Consider the following 24,140-nt stretch of genomic DNA (forward strand, 5'->3'; position numbering starts at 1 on the left):
TTTGAATAACATGTTAATTTTTTTTCCATAATATTTCTGACAAATCTCTGTTTGTTTTTTTAAATAAATTTCTTTTAGGGCTTTCATTTTTATTGTTTGTTTTCATTATCATTAATGTTATTGTTACTAATTTTGTTACCATTGTTATTATTATTATTATTATTATTATTATTATTATTATTATTATTATTATTAACATTATTAATTTATTAATATTATTATTCTTATCATCATTAACATTATTATTATTAACATTACTATTATTATTATTGTTGTTATTATTATTATTATTATTATTATTATTATTATTATTAACATGATTTTTATTACTATTATTATAATTATTTTCTAATCATCATCATTATCATTATTATTATTACCATTAACATTATTATTAACATTATTATTGTTGTTATAGTTATTACTATCATTGTAGTTATTATTGTTAACAATATTTTTATTATAATAATAATAATAATAATAATAATTATTATTATTATTATTATTATTAGCATCAATATTATTGACATTCATATTATTTACATTATTGATTTTATAATAATAATAATTATTATTATTGCTAACATTATTTTATAACAATTATCATTATTCTTCTTATTATTATTATTATTATTATTATTATTAACAGCATTATTATTATTATTATTTCATTCTTTTTCTTATTATCATTATTATTATTATTATTATTATGATTATTGCTGTTGTTGTTATTTTTATTGTCGGTAACAATTTTATTATTGTTGTTGATGTTGTTGTTATTGTTATAGTTATTGTTGTTGTTGTTATTGTAATTATTGTGATCATTATTATTAATATTATTATTATTATTATTATCGTTTAATTTTCTGTGTTTGAAAATCAAGTGTATTCCACTAAATTTTTACAATGCAAATATAATTTTTTTTAACTATTCTAATATTAAATGTTGCTACTGTGTTGCCTAAAAACAATAATAAAACATGGGAACCTTAGTTATTTTATCCTAAAGCGGTTTTACAGCAGTTATTTGACTTCCTAACATGAACAACTAACAACACAATAATTACAGTCTTTATTTTTTTTTTTTATGCTAGTTAACTCGAAATGTGTCTTACTGCTCAGTGAGAGATAATTAAGGAAATTAATTGAGGACTATTCTGCTCCTGCCTTAAAAGCAGCACATTTACATGATCATTTCAGTTCCTCATTTCAGGGTGGAGTTGAAGAAAGTTCCTGTAGGAAGAATGCAAATTGCTGTAATCCCCTTAATCTAGCTGGACAGGAAGCATGAATCCCTTGATAAGACATCCTGGGGTTTACTATGGTTCTTTCTATGCTTTTGTGTTAACTCTTGTATGCTGTTCAGATTGACAACCCTTTCCTTATGTTGGGGGCTGTTTTTGCCCCATTGACTTCTATTATTATGACATTTTTTGATTTTTTAAAGTCATGAGACCTTATAATCATTCTTTTTTAATTGTTCGTAATTTCCCCTGTAGGGAAGAGGTCAAATGTGTTATTGTTACTGTTGATCATCAGTAGGCAGCATTAACCCTTAAGATAGGCCTATTTAGAAAAAGGAAAGCTTAGTTTCTGGGTTTTACACTACTGTATATGGAGTTCTGTGGAGTAAAACAGCGGATTATAGTGTGTGTGCATAAATACACTTACTATATTTACTATATTCTGAAAGCTGAGCTGCTTATTTAGATTTTCTCAAACTTATCAGGATAAATGTGCAAAGGTCTCTCTCACACACACACACCTTATAGAAGGCAGAAACTATGCTTTTTTTTTTTTTTGCACTGCAACTGATGATCAACAGTAAACATGACAAACTGTACCTCTTTCCATAAGGGAAAACCAGCAACAATCAAGAATGCAAAACTATGCTATAAAAAGAAGTCATTATAATGGAAGTCAATGGGGCAAAAACAGCCCCCAACATAATGAAAGGGTGGTCAATTTGCCCAGAGTGTATTGTTGAGTTTTTGAACATTTTCAAGAAAGCATTTTCCCAAAATATGTGTGAAAATGAGATTGATCAGCAAATATCATCCATTTGCTGAAACAGAGAAAGCTGTGGCCCCGTTAAGACTCAAAATCTCTCCAGAGTGGATGTAAACATCCCCATCAGCACACAAGGGTTAAACAGCAGTATAGAGCAGTGTTGTCCAGTGTATGGACCAGTGACGTTTAGTGTATGTGTGAAATTCCTTACCTCTAGAAGCTGAGCAGCGGTTGGCCTGGTCTCAGGGTGTCTGTCCAAAGCTTTTTTCAGGAAATCATTAAAATCCATTGACCTGAAATACACAAAACACTTGAACCATTCACTTTCATTTACTCACATCATTTACTCCCAGTTTTCCTCTAAATATGAATACCACAATGATGTGCGTCCATTGCGAATGGATTGTACGTTCTGCACCGTTCGTTGCGCCGAGTTAGATTTGACTTTGGATGTAAAGTACTTGTACGAATAGGCTGTTTTCACATGGCGTCATTAATGATGTGGGAAACTCAGATGGAGGGCAGTAAGTGATTCATCTACATAGGAATCGCTATCAGAACTGAATAAAAAAAACTGATTATAGATTCTTATACAACAAATAATTGTAAAATAATTTCTTCTTTCTACCAACAGGTTTCTTGCACTTTTCAAACATTTTCAAGGTGCATTTGTATGCTTTTCTAGCCCCTAACAACCACAGCTAATTACGTTTATATATGTTGTATATACATTTAAATCCATTGTGCCATTTTAAAAAACACAATATGATATTTCAACTCAAATTGTTGAATACTTTAGAGCATAGATTTATTGAGAGTTCACCAAAAAAAAAAAAAAGTATATATATATATATATATATATATATATATATATATATATATATATATATATATATATATATAAATAAAGTTCAGTTATTGGATACTAAAAATATTGGAAGTATGTTTTTAAGTTTGGTCTCTTTCTACCTAAAGTTGATATCTCGAAATGAGCTCACAGTCAGATTTAGTTTGGGTGTAGTACCAAACGTTCATGACCAGTCGTTCATGATATTTCATGTGCATTGCTATTCTTTTTAAAGTCGTTGGATTGGCGTTTCAGGTGCGAAGATGCATTCTAGGTGAATGTCTCCTAAATATGCATGAAGCTAATAGTATGCCAAAACAATCAGAATTTGAATTGTGTTCATTTGACTTCTTAAAATCTTAAAACTGTATTTATACAGTTATCTGCAGTTATCTACATACCCAATATCTGCAGTCTTTTAATTCAGAACCAAAAAAAATCTGAAGTTTGAAAATATGTCTATAAAAATCTGACTTAAAAAATTAAGTTGTCTTAAATTTCAGATGTTCAATAATCAAGTTAAGAAATTCAAATTCAAAACATTCCAATAGCATATAATCAGTTTTATTAACTTACAATTGTTTATAATTCAATTTAACACAATTCAAATTCAGATTGTTTTGGCATATTATTATAAATATGCGCATGCGGTGAACATTTTGCAATGAAAACTGGTCGCACGACAACATTTTATGCACTCGCACATATGCTCCCAAATATATTTTGAGGTCATAGATAAAATTGTGCGCATTTGCAAACAAAACGGTCACAATTTTAAACCCTGCAATTTCAAATTCAAACAGGTTCAAGCACTTTGTCAAAAATCCAAGCACTTTTCTAACCTTGAAAACATTATATTAAAAATCAAGCATTTTCCAGGATTTCAAGCACCCGTAAGAACCCTGTACCAAGCCCTTAGGGAAAATAGAAAAGATTTCACAAACTACATTAGGCAGAAATGGAAAAGAGAATAAGCGATTGAAGAAATTCCAATTGAAAAATGGCTTTCTGCCTGTAAGATACAACATACAATTACCTCTCCGTGGAGGTGGAAAGAATTTGCTTGGAAAAATCTGGTTTGTTCTTACTTACATAGTATTAGATTTTCCTACTATGAAAGTCAAAAGCTTTCTTTAAAACATCATCTTTTGTGTTCAACAGAAAAAAGAAAATCGTAAGGGTTTAAAACCAATGAGGGAGAGTGTATAGTGAGTAAATGTTCATTTTTGGGTGAACTATTCCTTTAAATGTCCGCTCCTTGTCAACATTCAGTTATAGAAATGTCGAAAGCTATAAATCAAACAAAAACAAGCCACAGCTATGCTCTGAGATCAGCTCGTGTTTTTAAGAAATTTCACAGTAATGACTTAAATACTGAGCAGTCACTACCAAGCCCATTGAATTTTGTGGCTTACCACTTGGAAGGCTGATCTAAGCCGGGCGGCTCAGACTTGGCGATTTTTAGCAGGACCCTCATGGGGTTGAGCTCATGGTGTGGCGGCTCTATCTGCGCCAGCTCTATCAGCGTGATGCCCAGTGACCAGATGTCGGCCTTGTAGTCGTATGGAGCATCCTTCATGGTCTCACACATCACAACCTCTGGAGCCATCCTGAAAATACAAGATGATTTAGAGCAGGAACAGAATAATTAAATTTTAAAAAAAAAAGTGTAAAAATGATGTTTTGTTTCTAATCCAAAATTCTTAAAATCAAGAAGCATTTTCTAGACAAGAAAAAAAATATTGCCTTGTTTTAAGAAATAGGTCAAATGTAGTAAGCTTTCCTTCAAACAAGCAAAATAATCATGTTTTTGCTTTACATTATGTTGCTTCTTTAAAAAAAAAAACCTTGATTTAGGAATTTTTAGATATTTAGACTAGAAACAAGAGAAACACTCTGAGTTATAAAAGTAATTAATACTTTTCAGAAATAGTAACTCAGTAAATGGATAACATTGTTATAAAGTAGTTATAGTTACTTCTCTCATATAGTAACTGAGTTAGTAACTGGATTAAACTGTTATAAAAGTAACTAATTATAGTTAATAAATACTTCTCGCAAATTTGAATTGATTTTTGATTTTATTTATTTATTTACAACAAAGAAAATCATTGAAATGGAGCCGGATGAAGTGCAAGCTAGTTACTTCTCACAAAAAGTAACTTAGTAACTGGATTACATTGTTATAAGCGTAACTAATTATAGTTACAATTTACTTCTCAAAAAAAGTAACTGAGTTACTGTAATAACTAGATTACATTGTTAGTAGTGTAACTAATTATAGTTACTAGTTACATCTCACAAATAATAACTGAGTTAGTAACTGAATTAAACTGTTGTAAAAGTAACTAATTATAGCTACTAGTTCTCACAAATTTGATGTGATTTTTGTTTTGATTCATTTATTTTGAACAAAAAAATCATGCACAAAACAATTCTTTAAACAAAATACATTTCATCATAGTCGAAATGGAGCGGAATGAAGCGCAAGCTAGTTGCTTCTTGAAAATAGTAACTGAGTTAGTAACTGAATTACATTGCTATAAACGTAACTGATTATATTTATTAGTTACTTCTCATAAATAGTTATGCAGTACGTAAATTACGTTACTATAAAAGTAACTAATTATAGTTACCAGTTACTTCTCACAAATATTAACTGAGTTAACTAAATTACATTGTTATACAAGTGACTATAGTTACTATTTACTTCTCAAAAAAAGTAACTGAGCTAGTAACTGGATTACATTGTCATAAAAGTAACTAATTATAGCTACGAGTTACTTCTCGTTACTTTTACCGGTCACACTTTACAATAAGGTTCATTAGTTAATGTTATTTAAGGCATTTACTAACATAAACAAACAACAAACCATACATTTACTACTGTATTTGTTCATGTTAGTTAACGTTAGTTAATGAAAATACAGTTGTTCATTGTTAGTTCATGTTAACTCACGGTGCATTAACTAATGTTAACAAGCATGGACTTGAATGTTAATAATGCATTAGTAAATGTTCAATTGTGATTAATAAATGCTGTGTATGTGTTGTTCATGATTAGTTCATGTTAGTAAATGCATTAACTAATTAACCTTATTGTAAAGTGTTACCCTTTTACTTGTTACTCGTAACTTACTTTTTGAAAAAAAAAGTTCAAAAAATGTATTTTGAATACGACAAACACTAAATAAATAAATTATTATAAAACATTCTACACTATTCCAAACAAAATATGAGAGACATCAAAATTTATATATTGTCATTTCCACAGTGGAACAATGAAACATAATAGATGGTTGTAAATGTGTAATATTTACCACAACAGGCTAACAAATAAATATACAAATAAATAATCCTTCTTAGTAACAAAATAGAATATAAATAGAACTGTATTTCTTAGTATTGTTTACAGAATTATTTTATATGTGACTATATAAATTATAAACATAAAATTTGACATCTTTACACGGTTAAGCTGATGACATAGATACAGTACATTTCAGCAAGTTTCTTTCAGCAAACCTCCTTACTGTTCTTTCATGTTTTAATCTTGGTGTAGCTATATTTGTGCATCCACCATGATCAATGCAGAGTCAAAATATATTTTGTCAAAATATACTGACAAACGTATCTGTTTTAGTCCCAAAAACAAAAATGCCATGTAAACAGGCAAAATATTAAATGTTTTTTTTTTTTCTTGAGGGAAGCTTAAAACATTGCCCTGCTTAAAATGTACTAATATATTTACCCAGTGACAAACAAAATAAGTGTCAGCTAATTATAGAATGTTTATAGATACACAGAGACACTAATTTGGCTACCCTTGTGTATACTCAAAAGAAGGACAAAGGTAGGACAGACACTTTATATTAGGACATTTAATCTGTACTCTAGTTAATGATTGTTTAGAGCTTCTGTAGGATATCAGTTCTCTATCACTCTCTATGCAAAACCTTAAACACCAAACATGTCATTTTCAATAATATAATGAAAATTGATGATGTATATTTTAATATTAATGAGGTAAATTAGATTTGTGGTTGAAATCATGCATTGAAGCATTGATGTTTAATTAGCGCTTCTTAAATGTTTAGTCTTGACTATGTTGGTATTTATTTTGTGCTCCTAAAGTGAGTAAACTAACATTTTGATCAAATAAGATCTTTTCGTTCAGCTGTTTTTTTTTGTTTTTTTTTTGGTTTGTTTTTTTTTTTGTAGGGAAATTTAACATTATTATTTGAAAATGTAATAATTTTTTTTATGTTTCCCAAGTTCCATTTAATGGAGAGTTTGTTTTATATATAGCACTTACCAATAAGGCGTCCCAATAAAAGAGTCTCGTCTTTGGAGGGTTTTGGTGTTTTTGGCAGAAACTCCAAAATCCGCTGACAAAAAGCAGAATAACAGTTATTATTACTAATAATTGTGGAATGTATATTAAATTTCATCAACATTACTGTACCTGTAATTACACATTTTACAGATTACAGATACTAAAAATCTATACGCTGTCAAATAAAAATGCTAGGTTCCACACAATCTTCAAGTTAACGTAACTTTTTTTTTTTTTTACAAATTTAAGTGGACTAAACTTAAAACAATTAAGTTGTTCCCAAAAAACTTAAGAATTGTGTTGTTTCAACTTATTTTAAATACATAGCTTAAACAAACAGCAAAAGTCATTGTTTAAGTGTAAAATGTGCATGTGTTTAGTTCAATTAATCCACTCATTAATTCACTGCTTTTTGCAGCAGATTTTAATGAGATATTGAATAAAGGAGAATTACCGTTTGGTTTATCTAGCAAATGCAGGGCTTGGATAGATATTAATGTGTTCGTTATAACATACTGTCGAAATCAGAATTATTAGCCCTCCTGATATATTAGCCCTCCTGAATTACTAGCCCTCCTGATATATTAGCCCTCCTGATATATTAGCCCTCCTGAACACTAGCCTTCCTGATATCTTAGCCCTCCTGAATTATGAGCCCTCCTGAATTATGAGCCCTCCTGAATTATTAGCCCTCCTGAATTTTTAGCCCTCCTGAATTATTAGCCCTCCTGAATTATTAGCCATCCTGAATTATGAACCCTCCTGAATTATTAGCCCTCCTGAATTTTTAGCCATCCTGAATTATGAGCCCTCCTGAATTTTTAGCCATCCTGAATTATGAGCCCTCCTGAATTTTTAGCCCTCCTGAATTTTTAGCCCTCCTGAATTTTTAGCCCTCCTGAATTATTAGCCCTCCTGAATTATTAGCCCTCCTGAATTATGAGCCCTTATGAATTATTAGCCCTCCTGAATTATTAGCCCTCCTGAATTATTAGCCCTCTTGAACTTTTAGCCCTCTTGAACTTTTAGCCCTCCTGAATTATTAGCCCTCATGTACAGTTTTTTTCCCACAATTTCTTTTTAATGGAAAGAAGATTTATCCAACACATTTCTAAACATAATGGTTTTAATAAATGATTTATTTTATCTTTGTCATGACAGTACATACAACTCTACTAGATATTTGTCAACATACTTGTATTCAGCTTAGAGTGACATTAAAAGGCTTAACCAGGTTAATTAGGCAACTAAGGATAATTAGGCAACTTATTGTATAACAGTGGTTTGTTCTGTAGCCAATTAAAAAACTGCTTAAGTGGGCTAATAATATTGATCTTAAAATGGCTTTAAAAAAATTTAAATCTTTAATGAAATAAAAATATATCCGAAATAAAACAAATAAGACTTTCTCCAGAAGAAAAAATATTTTAGGAAATACTGTGAAAAATGCCTTGCTCTGTTAAACATTATTTGGAAAATATTTGAAAGAACAATAAACACCTTAAAGGCTAATAATTGAGCCTTCAACTGTGTGAGACCCTATAAAGCTGTTTAAGTGTGTATTTGAAGCTGAAGCTGATTTTCTCTTTTACAGGAAGCTGTAAAGGCCAAACACTCTAGTATCTCTTGGCCTGACATTCTGGAGAAGCATTAACCAGCACATAATAAAGCCACATTCAGTCACATGTTAAGCAGCATTCAGAGGGAATCCTTCTCGCATTGCATTAGTAAAGCCAGTGAGAATAGAGCAGAGAAGTGGAATGAAATATCAGAAATCAGTCATTGGCAAACTGTGGCACTTTACAGCACAACCCGTCCGATTCAATCTAAAGGTTTCAGAGAAATGTAGACTCAGTGTGTGTGTGTGTGTGTTTGTAAGGGTGAGAGAGGTCAAAAGAATTAGTAAAAGATCCTGCAATGGCACAAACACAAGACGCTCAACCAAAGGTCACACTTAAGCTCCGTGTCTAAGTAGACAACCTTTTAAAGTAACAGTTCATGCAAAATATAATAAACAAATGAAACTCTCTTTCAAGACAGTTTTATAGTAATCATAATTAGACAATCAACAAAATTGCTTTTTTAATATTGTTTCATTTTATTAGCTTTTTTCTGTTTATATATTTTTTGTTTCTTTTGGTCTATATTTTTGTTGTTTCGTTTTTTATATATTAAGGAATTTTTGTTTCCTTTTTTCTGTATATTTCTTTTTTTGTTTTGTTTCTTTTTCTGTTTATATTTTTGTCAATTGTATAAGACTTCAACTGTGTGTGTATGTATGTATGTATGTATGTATGTATGTATGTATGTATGTATATGTATATATATATATATATATATATATATATATATATATATATATATATATATATATACAAACAAACAGCTAAAATATTTACTGAAAAAGTTACGAAAAACTATTGATAAAAAATAAAAACAAAGAAGAAACAATATATACAAAAAAAGAAACAACTAAACATACACACACACACACACACACACACACATAAATATATATATATATATATATATATATATGTGTGTGTGTGTGTGTGTGTGTGTGTGTGTGTGTGTGTGTGTGTGTGTGTGTGTGTGTGTGTATGTTTAGTTGTTTCTTTTTTTGTATATATTGTTTCTTCTTTGTTTTTATTTTTTATCAATAGTTTTTCATAACTTTTTCAGTAAATATTTTAGTTGTTTGTTTGTTTGTTTTATATATAATGTTTTTGTTTCTTTTTCTGTATAATATTATATATTATATTTTTTATTTGTATATGCTTTTATTTTTATTTTTTAAATATTTCCAAATTATGTTTAACACAGCAAAGAAAGATTCCCAGTGTTTCCTATAATATTTTTTTCTTCTGGAGAAAGTCTTATTGGTTTTATTTTGGCTGAAATAAAACCAGTTTTTGATTTCTTTAAAAAACATTATAAGGTCAATATTGTTAGCCCCCCTTAAGCAATATTTTGTATAATCACTGCTATACAATGACTTGCCTAATTACCCTAACTTGCCTAATTAACCTAGTTAAGCCTTTAAATGTCCCCCCAAACCTCTCCACCCGCCAGTCTGATTGACCCATTGATGTACAAACCTAGCTTAATGTCTCCATCCAGTGTGAGGAGAATGTTTCCAGCCTTCAGGTCTCTGTGGATGATCTTCATGCTGTGCAGGTACTGAAGAGCCTCCAGCATTTGTTTGCAGATCACCCGGATTTGAGGTTCTTGAAGACCCCGATCCAACTCTAAAGACACACACAGACATCCACAAATGTAAACACCCCTATTTATTGTATTGCATTGCATTAAATAGTTGATAATTTTAACAAAACTGGAACCAGAATCATTAGACTTTACTATGCAAAATATTAGACAGAATTGAAACTGGAAAAATACAAAAAAAAAGTATAACAATTCCTGAGTTCACCTGGGAGAATTTAATTTAAGATATTTTAATTTATTTGAATCTATTTCATATAATTTTATTTTATTTTATTTGAATTCATTTTATTTTATTTTAAGTCATTTCATTTTACTTTACCTCGAAAAATTCTAAAAAGAACTGAAACCTAAAAATTAAATTAAATTAAATTAAATTAAATTAAATTAAATTAAATTAAATTAAATTAAATTAAATTAAATTAAATTAAATTAAATTAAATTAAATTAAATTAAATTCTACTTAAAAATATTAGACAGAACTAAAACTGGAAAAAAAATGCAATTTAAGACTCTAATTGCAATTATTTTATTTTTTAGATTCACTTCATTTAATTTAGATTCAATTCATTAATTTTGAATCATTTCATTTTGATTCATTTTATTTTGATTCATTTCACTTCATTTCATTTCATTTTAATTAATTTATATTTGATTCATTTGATTTATTTCACTTTACTTTATTTCACTTTACTTTTTTCCAATTTATTTCATATTACTTTACAAAACCGACAGAACTGAAAACAGATTCAAAAAATGTATTACAATTCCAGACTCTACCTGGAATTTTAAATTATATTATATTATATTATATTATATTATATTATATTATATTATATTATATTATATAATATTATATTATATTATATTATATTATATTATATTATATTATATTATATTATATTATATTATATTATATTATATTATATTATATTATATTCTATTATATTATATTATATTACATTACATGCCAATAAATGTTCTTTTTTACAATTTAAAACTAAAGTTATTCTAATTTCAAATAAACCTGCAGGTCAAAGAAGGTTCTTATTGGATAAATGCAGAGCGGTGTAACCAAAGGCAATGAACTCTGAGTGCCCTTGACTGCCTCAATCACGAACATCCGAAATAATGCAATATCCTGTTTAAACTGCAGGAAAAAGAAGAAGAAAAAAGACGAGTTTACCCACTAAAGCATGAGCTAACAACCAGAAACACCAAAAGCAAAGAGCAGGGGCTTCTATAAAAAATAAGCACATGCAATTACTTAATTTAATATTATTCTATTTTAATTAATTTCAAATACTTTCATTTTATTTTAATTAATTTTATTTTATTTGAATTCATTTTATTTATTTATTTTTGAGTAAAAAAGGACATGCACATATTTAATTTAATTTTAATTTTCATTTTATTAGTCATTTCATTTTATTTCATTTTTTTATTAATTTAATTGTATTTTAATTTTAAAATTTTATTTTAAATCAAAATAAGAACATATCATTATTTATTTATTTTTTTAATTAATTGAATTTTATTATACTTGGTTTCATTTGATTTTACTTTCAAAAAATAAGGACATGCAATTATTTTATTTTATTTAATATTATTTATCTTAATTAATTACATTTTAATTCATTTAATATAATTTATTTGTATTCATTTTATTTTATTTTATTTTTAGTTATTTTATTAGATTCTCAGGCATTCTCATACACTCAGGCATGGGCTAATAACCAGGACCATCAAAAGGAAACAGCAGGGGGCTTCTATAAAAATAAGGACATAATTGTGGGGGAAGCAGTAAGAGATACAGGTCTTACCTAACATGATGGCATCGACCGCACCTCCAGGGCAAAACTCGATCATTATCTGGAGGGGAAATGAGGTATAACATGAGATGGAGAAAAGGAGAGAGAGAGATTTCTGGCAAATTTAGACGCAGCCGAGTGAACAAAGACTCATTTCATGTAAACAGGAAAAGGTGGCGTAGTGTGTGTGAGATTACTGGACGTGCCCGGTCATTCAGAACAATATCAGGTTGATCCAGTTAAAATAGAAATATCTGGATCAGAGTTTTCCGAACGTTAAAAATGGACATCACGATGCTTAATTTAATATTTAGGTTCTATACATTTTAAATGCTGCCAAATTAAGTATTGATTTACCAAATTAAAGAGGGGGGGGGGGGGGGTATTATGCAAAATCACTTTTATAAGGGGCTTAAAAACTGTTTTGTGGTAGCAGTGTGTGAATCTAACCAGCTTGTATTGGTCAAAATGTATTAACTTTATGTTTCATAATCACACTTGATAAAAACAGCGTGCAGAAACACATTCCTCCTTTGTACGTGTCATCAAAGGGGGAAAGCCCCGCCCACTAGTGACCATCTCTCCCTCATTACCATAGGACATTAGTCTTGTTTTTTTTATCTGCCACTATGCTGACACACAGGCATTTGTAGCTCCGCCCTGTTTTGAAAAGAGCACAATCTCATTTGAATTTAAAGCAACAGTCACCAAAAGCGGCACAATTAGAATGAAAGCCTAAATGCATTTTTAACCTTTCAACTAAAAAGATTAACATGCACGATTTACCACTGAATAAACAGATTTAATTGAAAATGAACCTTTTTTTAAGTAAAACTACTGCATTTGTTTATCTCAAACAACTAGTAAATATAAAAGTGTGAAGTAAAATGAGCCTTATCAAGTATGCTTTTACCCATACTTGAAACTGGTTCTCTGCTGTTACCCCTCACACACATTTTGCACACACAGCTGCCACAATCTGGCTATAAAAAGAAGTTGGACTTAAATACCTATACCATTCATCATAAATATAGTGCTTAATGAGTATACCCCTTACAAATCTCTCATTTAAACGAATGATTTCTATAGGAAAGCTTTACGATATGATATTTGTTCATATACATTAGTCAGTACTGAAGCCAAATCTGGAGCTTATCTAACAAAATAACTTACAATAACGGCCAAAAAATTAGTACATCCAAATGTATATGTTATAGAAAATTATTAAATATTGTAAAAAAAAAAATAAAAATAAAAAAAAGTAAAAGAATTTTTTTTTATAAAATGTTGTTAAAAATGTTACTTTTAAATGTATAATCTTTCTACATCTAAAAATGTTTGGTGACTAAAATATTATTTTAATTAAGATATCCATTTAATAGATCTGTTGTGTTCTAACGCACGAAAACATATGACCTATATTAGATTAGATTCAACTTTAATGTCATTACACATATCCAAGTACAAAGCAATGAAAAGCAGTTTAGATATAACCAAGAGTGCAATAGCAGCGAAAGCAGAAGCTATGGTAATAATTACAGATATTTATTTACTATATTCAATGAGAAATAGATACAAATATTGTATGTTAGCATATATGAGTACACCCTTCACAAATCTCTTACATAGATGAATATTTTCTATAAGAGGCTTTACATTATTATATTTGTGCACATACATTAGATTAGTCAGAACAGAAGCCAAATCTGGAGCTAATCTAAGAAAATGACTTATGATAATGATTCAAAATTTGTAAAATAATAGTAAAAAATATTAAATATGTTTTTAAAGAGCAAAATTCATGAGAAAAAAATTATGTATAAAGTTTTGCTGAAATCTTGCAGTTTGTAATTTTTTCCCAATGTTTTGCATGAATTAAATGTATTAGCTTTCTATTTATAAAGACATTCAGCGGCGAAAATATTATTTGAAAAAAAAAATTCAACAAAAAAATTTTCAAAGATGATTCCTTGGATTTACTCAATTTTTACGTTAAGTGGTTGTAAACAATTTATTTGGGCTGAATTTAAACAAACAAATTAAGTTGAACATTATTAAACTTAATTTGTTTGTTTAAATTCAACACAAATAAATAGTTTGTAACAGTTCTGCATGCAACACTTTTTTCAGTATATATATATATTTATATACACACACACACAGACACACACACACACACACACACACACACACACAAACATATATATATATATATATATATATATATATATATATATTTATATATATATATATATATATATATATATATATATACACACACACACATATACATACACACACATACACACACACACACACACTTATATACATACACATATATATATATACATACATACATATACATACATACATATATATATACACATTATATATATATATATATACACATTATATATATATATATATATATATATATATATATATATATATATATATATATATATATATATATATTTAATAATCTGTTTTGATCAAATTCACCAAAATATGACCTATATTCACTAAGAAATGGATTAAAATATAAATTTTTAAAATGAGATGTACTCAAAATGCTGAGCATTTTATATAAGATGTTTTTCTTGACTATTCTCTATAACTATATTTCTTAATGTTTAGCAGATCTTGTGTTTCATTAAAATGACTAAAAATAGTCACAATAATAGTACAAGACTAGGTCTATATGATGTATGTGCTCATACAATAACACTGTATGAGGAACTGGCCTAATTTGTCCCAGTAACGTTCTTCAAATTCATACAGGTTTGATTTTTGGGTGAACCACTGCTTTAAGAATGCACTTGATTACAGAAATTCTTCAGCGTTGAGATCGTGAAGTTTTAAAGATACGGAGCTAAAGTATTCAAAAGAGATTTGTTCATAGAAATACCATCCCGTCAAAGCAAAGCCCACCACCCTCTTGCCTCGAACCCTGTGGACTGGTAAACACAAGTGTGTGTATATTTAGCGATGAAAGTGATAACAAAATTTCACGAATGCCTCCAAGATACACAAACTGCATACCAAAATGAACAGACGTGGAATCGCTTCAACAAACCAATGGACTGACCCATAAAATGGCTGATTCTGTGGTGGTCAGCAGTTCATTCTCAAATCCCTCTGCTTGTATTCGCACACTCAGACCGACATGCAAACAAACACATGGCGAGACATTACACCATTACTTATTTATTTGCATGTACGGAGTGGTTGGAATCCAGGGCTTTGTTATCCGTGCTCGTTTGTGTGTTAAAGTTAGTTGTAATTGTGATTTTTAATTATCCTACACTGGTAGATATTTAATGTGCTCACTTTAGGGCTGCACAATAGATCACTTCAGCATGGATATTGCAATGCGATCTTTCACAATAGTCACATCACATGTATATGCAATGTTGAGTCTGGATTATAATTGATCATTAAGCATTTTCCTTTAGGCCTGTGACTGTGTGAGGCTTTTAAAAGCCTTCAGACATTAGAAAATGTACACAGTAAAACCCAACAGCCAACTTTATCAAATGAAATGAGTGTAGTAAACTCAAAATTGACTGAAAGTTAATTCAACTCATTTGAAAAGAGTTTTGAACTCAGGGTTGATGGTAATGAGTTAATTAAATACCTCATTACTTCAACTTAAATGGAGTAAGTTCACAGTACTCATTTAGATTAGTTTAACTCAAATGGTTTTTAGCAATTGGTTTCCTTAACCTATTGGGTTTTACAGTACTCAGTTGGTTTGAGTTCTCTTTATTTATTGGGTTTTACTCAAATTGCTTCGTGTACTCACATGGATTAGGTTCACAGTACTCATTAGGATTTTTTTTTTAACTCAAACGGTTTGAGTTACCTTAACTTTTGTGGTTTCACAGTGTAACATTTCAGGGCTCAACAATAAGGACTGCCCGCTGGCCCAGGGTCAGCGTGCAAGATGCTCGGGACAGTATACAGAATGGTTACTGGGCCAATCGGGGCCAGTGCTGCCTTGTCACTAAAGTTTAATTTGGCTGTGACTGTTTGTCAATTGCATGTTTTCATGCCTAGACGTTTGTTTCGGAACCTGTCTCGTTTGCCCAGTAAGCGCGGTTCGTGGCATATGTGAATCCTGCAACTGTGCTCGAGTCCGCGTCAAAACAATCGGTCTGAGATCGCCAGAATAAGGTGGTCTTGGCTCGATTGAGCGGATCGATTGTAGTGAAACAAAACAATCCAGGCTATAATACAGTGTATTATGGTTGTGTGATAGACATATATTCAGCTATATGAAGAGAGAATGATGAGTAGGGCAGGATGTTATTTCTACCAGAAAATGTGCGTTTCATGTCTAATATGAAAGTGAAATCATGCTGAAATATTACAGAGTGCCGTTTTTGATCGATATTACCATCTGGTAATTTCTCCATATTATAATCTTATATTTTGTATAATGCCAACTGTTTTGTTCATTTCGACACCTTGAAACCAGGAGGCTGAGCAGGAGGCTAAAACACCTGAAATGTTGTTTTGGTCATTCTAAAATGCCTTAACCGTTTCAGTATTAGTGTTATTATATTGTTAATTACCACCAGAATCAAGAGCGTCTGTGCTCCGCGTCTCGCGCTTTCAAATGCCGCCTTCATTGCGTGTCAGCACTGTCTTCTGAGGCCAGAGTCATTTATTAAACAAAGAAAATACTCACACGGCTTCTCCTACTGCAGCAAATTCAGTGTTTACTATTGATATTTGGCGCTAGTTAATCAGGAAGTGACGATTTTTTTCATTCGCACGTCTTTTATGCGATAATACAGTTGTGCGCATAAATTGTATTCACATTTTTGGATGGAAACATAGCGATTGATGACACGAGCGTGCTCAGGCTCGCAAAGGCAACGTGAGTGTGGGACGAGGGGGAGGAGAGAGCCCGGGCATGATTCAGGTTGTGTTATGTCGGTATTCTGACTCATGTAACCGTTAGCAGTAAATTGAGGGCTTTTCTCACTCGTGTCTCACGTAAAACACATTTCAGACTTATGAATAAAGCTGCTCCTTCTCATACTTCAACCTCCACATTAAAGTTCCTGAAAGCAAAGAAGGTCAAAGTGCTCCAGGATTGGCCAGCCCAGTCACCAGATATGAACATTATTGAGCATGTCTGGGCTAAGATGAAGGAGGAGGCATTCAAGATGAATCCAAAGCATCTTGAGAAACTCAGAGTCCTGCAAAAACGATTTCTTTGCCGTTCCAGATGACTTTATTAATCAGTGATTTGAGTCATGTCAGAGATGTATGGATGCAGTCCTCCAAGCTCATGATGGAGTCAGACACAATATTCATTCTGTCTCCACTGCAGCAGGACTTTATATTCTATACTGGACATTATTTCTGTTAAGTGACAAGACTTTTGTCTAAGCAAAGTCAGAGCTTACTGTCCTAATTAAATCATTAAAAATGAAGGCATGATCATATTTTATTTTGGTAATATAAGCATATATTATATATATATATTTGGTAATATAAGCCTTTGCCTTTCATATAAGCCACTTCTGATACCAAATGATCAACTAGAAGTCAAGTTATTATTTGTTCTTCCAAAAATTGGATAGGCGACAAGAGTAGTGCATTATTGTAGTCGACTTTATGTACTGAACAGTTTAAAAAAGGATGGATAAAAGACAAACAGCAGGCGCATCTACAGCCGTCAGCCACCATAACAAAAAGACAGACTTTCAGCACGTTCATTACTGAAAGTGCGATGACAACACTGCAATGAGTCACAGGATAATCCAGGCCTTTCCACACAATAGACGACACATGACTGTCTGTTTACAGAAGGAATGTACAGGAAGAGCGCATCCTACATTACAGCAATGACATCCTGATAGCACTACTGATTGTTACCTTATAGTCTAATTTAAATATTAAACTACATCTTAAGATATTTTAATAAGCCTTAAATTGGTAGTTCACCCCAAAAATGACATTTTACTCACTATTCAATGATTGAATTGAACACAAAAGAAGATATTTTGTTGAATGCTGAAGACCTGTAACCATTGACTTCCATAGTGGAACAAATACTACGGAAGTCAATGGTAACAGGTTTCCAGCATTTTTCAAAATATCTTCTTTTGTGTTTAACTGGTGAAAGAAACCCAATTTTAATTTCTTGGTGAACTATGGCTTTTAAGATTCGGTGGATCACTGATAAATAATAAGCAAAAAATGTCATTGGTTTCAATGGTAATTTGGTGAGAGGTTTTGAAAACATGTCAAATCATTAAAAATCTAATAAACAAGCATGACATTTTTTTACTACTACAATCATATGAGTATATTTCAGATATGCCATATTTAGCAAATTGTAAACGGATACACGTTGGCAAAATAAATATATCGAACCTTAAAAAATATAAAATATGACAAAGCATTTGAGGAAAAAAAAAACATTTAGGGTGTGTTTATCTAGTTAAGATTTCAAACTCTCTTTTACCCAACATATTTTGATAATTTCTTATGCATTTTGAAACATTAAGATCATATATATTTATGTGTTTCTTGATATTGACTAGTCCACAAAATAGTTTGATAAAAATAATAATAATAATAAAAAAGGTAAAGACATTAGAATTTGATTTAAAAAAAACTAATTATGAAAAAATGTAAGACAAATTATAAAAAAATAAATGTTGAAGACCTATTGGAAATTACAAAAATAAATGTCAGACATTTATTCATTTATTTTCCTTCAGCTTAGTCTCTTTGTGTTAAAGACATATTAGAAAATGACAAAAAAGTTAAAGACATTTGATTAAAATATCAAATTAGAAAAAAACTGTTAAAGACCTATTAGAAATTACAAAAACAATTTGAAAAATCAGATTAATTTTTTTATATTTAATGTTTTGAATAATTTTTTTAATCTAATTTTTTTAATTTTTAGTAGTTTATAGTAAGTCTTTAACATTTTTTATATTTGATCTTTTTAAAGACTTACTAGAAATCACAAAAGACATCCTGAAGACATATTAAAAATTACAATAATAAAAAATACATATTTAATAAAATATATTAAATTACAATAAATTACAGACCTATTGACAGACCTAAAAATTAAGACCAAAATGAAATATGAAATAACATATCAAATTACAAAAAATAACTAAAAAGTTGGACATATTAGAAAATCAAAAAAATAATAATAAAATAAAGACATATATAGTTTTATCCAAATATTTTTTTTAAATTGTAATTTCTATAATGTCTTTAATTATATATATATATATATATATATATATATATATATATATATATATGTATATATATATATATATATATATTTGATCGTTTTAAAGGCTAACTAAATAAAAAAAATGTTTTGTTGGACATATTTGATTCAAAATATCAAATTAGAAAAAAAAATGAAGAAATGGAGGGAGGACCAGGATCAAAACTGCTGCTGTAGAATAAAATGTTTATTGCTGACATGGGATTACTTGTGTAAACTTCCTACTCATTTGCTGATTATGCTATTTTTGTGATGCAGAAACTACAGATGGCATCACAGGATCCAGTTATAAAAATCAATTTGTTGCATGCAAAATGTCAGATTTTGGCAACTTTTAAGAATAAATTTAAGTGTTAAATCTCAATAAGCATATTTAAATATAAAGTCTGCATCCTCGAACAGAACATCACTTTATGAGTATTTTATTGTTTTATGTGAGAGAAAAAAAATATGATTGTCTTATATATGTTATGTAACATCCAATTAAAAAGGTTTACATTTACATTACAAAACTGCAATAATATATAAAACAGTTAAGGAACCGTGTAATAAAGCAGAAACTAAACATTTCTGTCCCTCCAAAATTTTGCAGAGACAAAAAGTGCATATGAAGAAATTACAATAAAAAATGTTAGACATATTTGATTAAATACATTAAATCACAAAAAAAAGAAAGAAATATTAGAAAATCCCAAAAAATTAAAGACATAATTTTATACAAATATTAATTTTTTGTCATTTCTAGTATGCATTTAATATTTTTATATATTAGATATTTTATATATTTAAAGGCTAACTAAATTACAAAAAAAGTTATTAAAAATATCCAATTAGACAATAATAAAGAAATATTACAAAACTGTCAAAGACATTGGAAAATACACAAAAAAATATTTGATTAACCTTTTTATATTTCATACTTTAAATATTTCTAACTTTTTTTAGTAATTTATAGTATGACTTTAACATACTACAAATGACCTTTGACCTTTTTTAAAGACTTTTGCCAAACAAATGTTAAAGACATAATAGATTTTCATAATGACGTATAAAAAATGTAATCACTACTTGAGGTGAACGCCTGTCAACATAATAAAAACTGGAGAAACCAGTCACCCTTAACTTTAGCCTTTACATCTGCATTACATCGCTTGTAAAGAATGTCTGGAATATTCTAGATGACGTGCTGATGGCCACAGGTACAGGCAGCCAGAACAACCAGTCGGACCACAAGAACAAAGTCAGATTATGCGTGAGCAAACAGATTCCTCGAGTGCCTACACACACACACACACACACACACACACACACACACACACACAGGCAAATGAACAAGAGGTTAAACAAACAGGAACGAATGAGGCTTTAATGAGACAATTCTACAACCCTGTTAAGAGCTGCTGGAGTCAATAATGACTGTATAACTGGACTGATTCTGGACATGTGCCCTGAACCCTATTCAACCTGCTGAATAATTCATGATGATGATTATCACTTTCGCTTCAGTGTCACGGAGATTCACACTTACATTTAGGCAATGCGCAACAGATGTTGGGTTTCTTTTCTTTCTCTTTTCATCCCATCTGGGGTGATGTTGAGTCTTCATTTGACCACAACTTTCTGTGCTTCTGCAAATTAGATTATTTTTGGTGACAAATCTTAGTTTGACACACATTGTGGGAAAACGCTTTTTTTTTTTATTCAACAATACACTGTGGGCAAATTTACACTACCTGACAAAAGTCTTGTCACCTATCCAAGTTTTCAGAAGAACAAATAATAACTTGGCTTCAGAAGTGGCTTATATGAAAGGCAAAGGCCTCTAGATTACGCTTATTTACCAAAATAAACTAGGATCATGCCTTGATTTGCAATCATTTAATTAGGACAGTAAGGAGTGACTTTAATTAGACAGAAGTCCTGCATTTAACAGAAATAATGTCCAGTATAGATTATAAAGTCCTGCTGCAGTGGAGACAGAATGAATATTGCGTCTGACTCCATCATGAGCTTGCCCGACTGCATCCATACATCTGCACTGAGACCGGTTACTCACTGAAGCTAAGCAGGGCTGAGCCTGGTTAGTACCTGGATGGGTGACCACTAGAGAACACTAGGTTGCTGTTGGAAGTGGTGTTAGTGAGGCCAGTAGGAGGCGCTCAACCTGTGGTCTGCGTGAGTCCTCATCCCCAGTAAAAATGAAGGGGACACTACACTGTCAGTGGGCGCCGTCTTTCGGATGAGACGTTAAACCGAGGTCCTGACTCTCTGTGGTCATTAAAAATCCCATGGCACTTCTCGTGAAAAGAGCAGGGGTGTAACCCTGGTGTCCTGGCCAAAGTCCCTCTATCGGCCCTTACAATCATGGCCTCCCAATCATCCCCTTCCACCGAATAGGGTCTATCACTGTCTCTCCACTCCATCAGAAGCTGGTGTGTGGTGGCGCCGTTGTCCTGTGGCTGCCGTCGCATCATCCAAGTGGATGCTGCACACCGGTGGTAGTGTGGAGAGACCCCCCCCCATGATTGTGAAGCGCTTTGGGTGTATGGCCAAACACATTAAATGCGCTATATAAATACACATTACATTACATTACACTCACTGGTTAACAAAGTCATCTGGAATGGCAAAGACAGCGTTCTAGCAGGACTCCCAGAGTTCATAAAGATTCTTTGGATTCATCTTCAATGCCTCCTTCTTCATCTTACCTTAGACATGCTCAATAATGTTCATGTCTGGTGACTGGGCTGGCCAATCCTGGAGCACCTTGACCTTCTTTGCTTTGATGAGGAGGTTGAAGTATGAGGAGCGCTATCCTGCTGAGGAATTCGTCCTCTCCTGTAGTTTGTAATGCGATGGGCAGCACAAATGTCTTGATACCTCAGACTGTTGATGTTGGCATCCACTCTGCAGATCTCTCTGCCCCATACTGAACGTAACCCCAAACCTTGATGTTTCCTTCACCAAACTTGACTGATTTCTATCAGAATCTTGGGTCCATGCGGGTTCCAATAGGTCTTTTGCACTATTTGTGAGGATTGGGATGCAGATCAACAGATGATTCATCAGATAAGTAGACCTTCTGCCACTTTTCCAAATGATCAACTAGAAGTCAAGTTATTATTTGTTGTTCTTACAACTGGGATCAACAACAAGACTTTTATCAGGTAGTGTACTACCCTTTTGTTATGTCGGTGGCTGCTTTTGCCCCATTCACTTCCATTATAATGACATTTTTTGATTGCAAAGCCATGACCTTTGTGCACTTACCTCAGCTCTTAAAATGTGGTAAACAGATACCATAATACCATAAAAAATAGGGTTAGGGTTTAATTTAGGTAAATTTTCACTTTAGGGTTAGGGTTAACATGACTAATGCATTGATTTACCATAATGCTGATCTGAAGTAAACAAATGACCCTTGGCCAAAAGCTGCGTAGAGCTGATTTAACTCATTTCATAATTTAATTAACAGGCAAATTAATGCTGTTTAACGGAATCAACATTTAAATATAATGAATTATGATAACAGCAATACAGTGGCTCAGTGGTTAGCACTGTCGACTCACAGCAGAAAGGTTGCTGGTTCAAGCCTCGGCCGGGTCAGTTGGCATTTCTGTGTGGAGTTTGCATGTTCTCCCCGTTTTGGCGTGGGTTTCCTCTAGGTGCTTCGGTTTACCCCACAGTCCAAACACATGCGCTATAGGAGAATTGGAGAAACCAAATTTGCCGTAGTGTATGAGTGTGAATGAGTGTATGGTTGCTTCCCAGTACTGGGTTGCAGCTGGAAGGGCATCCGCTGTGTAAGACATATGCTGGATAAGTTGGTGGTTCATTCCGCTGTGGTGACCTCTGATGAATAACTGACTAAGCCGAAGGAAAAGTAATGAATGATAACAATCTTCTTTAAAGGAGCTGAAATTGATTTTCACATTAGATTGATCGCATGCCTTTGTTATTGTCTGTATATTTCTGTAAAGCTGCTTTAAATCCATTAGTACCATATAAAGCTTAAACTAATGCAACTTTCTTCAAGTAGATTATTAAATCAACTGGAGTACTCTAATCGAAAACGTCAGAAATCATTGATTCAGAATCTGTGGCCGCAAGCTTCCAGTGAAGTAAACACTGAGTTACGCTGACTAAAGCCCGTTTCTTTTATTGATAGTACGTAATGTGTTCACATAACATTAGCAAGAAAACAAAACAATCCTATTGTTAGCCTTCGCCGAAATGCTGTAGACACAACATTAGTTGATCTGATTGTTGAAGCACATTGTACCGAAGCAGAGAGAGTGTGTAATGGTGATAAAACAGGATAACAGAAGATTATGTTGGCGGAGAAAACAGACGGAGAGGCTTGAGCTGACTGTCTTTATCCGGCCAGTTAATTGGCTCTTAGAAGTGACAGTTTACCAGAGTTCAGAAAATCCCTTAGCTGACGCACGGTGATTAAGACTCAGTGATACAAACACACGTCCAGCCAGAGAAACAGCACGTTTTGACCCCTGACTGATGAAGTCAGAGATCCTTACACACCTGCTGTGTTTACTAGGGCCCCATTTTGATCATAACGATCCGCATCCACACTAGCGTTTCACCTAGCATATCTGAATATATCTCTGTCCACACTAC

The 24,140-nt window shown here is 31.4% G+C and overlaps 1 protein-coding gene across 2 annotated transcripts in view; it reads right to left on the reverse strand.

Annotated features, from left to right (window-relative positions):
• The window catches only part of stk10 (serine/threonine kinase 10), an 86,456-nt gene that overhangs the window by 35,322 nt on the left and 26,994 nt on the right, over positions 1-24,140 (reverse strand). For both annotated transcript variants that reach the window (XR_015519527.1, NM_201133.3), the window contains 5 exon segments: positions 12,239-12,287; positions 10,292-10,441; positions 7,173-7,245; positions 4,273-4,467; positions 2,222-2,303 (listed from right to left, as the gene is read on the reverse strand). Coding sequence is in view for 1 of the 2 variants with exons in the window: in NM_201133.3 (NP_957427.3) it covers positions 2,222-2,303; positions 4,273-4,467; positions 7,173-7,245; positions 10,292-10,441; positions 12,239-12,287 (549 nt within the window). In the remaining variant the exon portion in view is untranslated.

Source organism: Danio rerio, chromosome 21 (genome assembly GCF_052040795.2).
Source record: "Danio rerio strain M-AB ecotype USA chromosome 21, GRCz13ab, whole genome shotgun sequence".
NCBI lineage: Eukaryota > Metazoa > Chordata > Actinopteri > Cypriniformes > Danionidae > Danio > Danio rerio.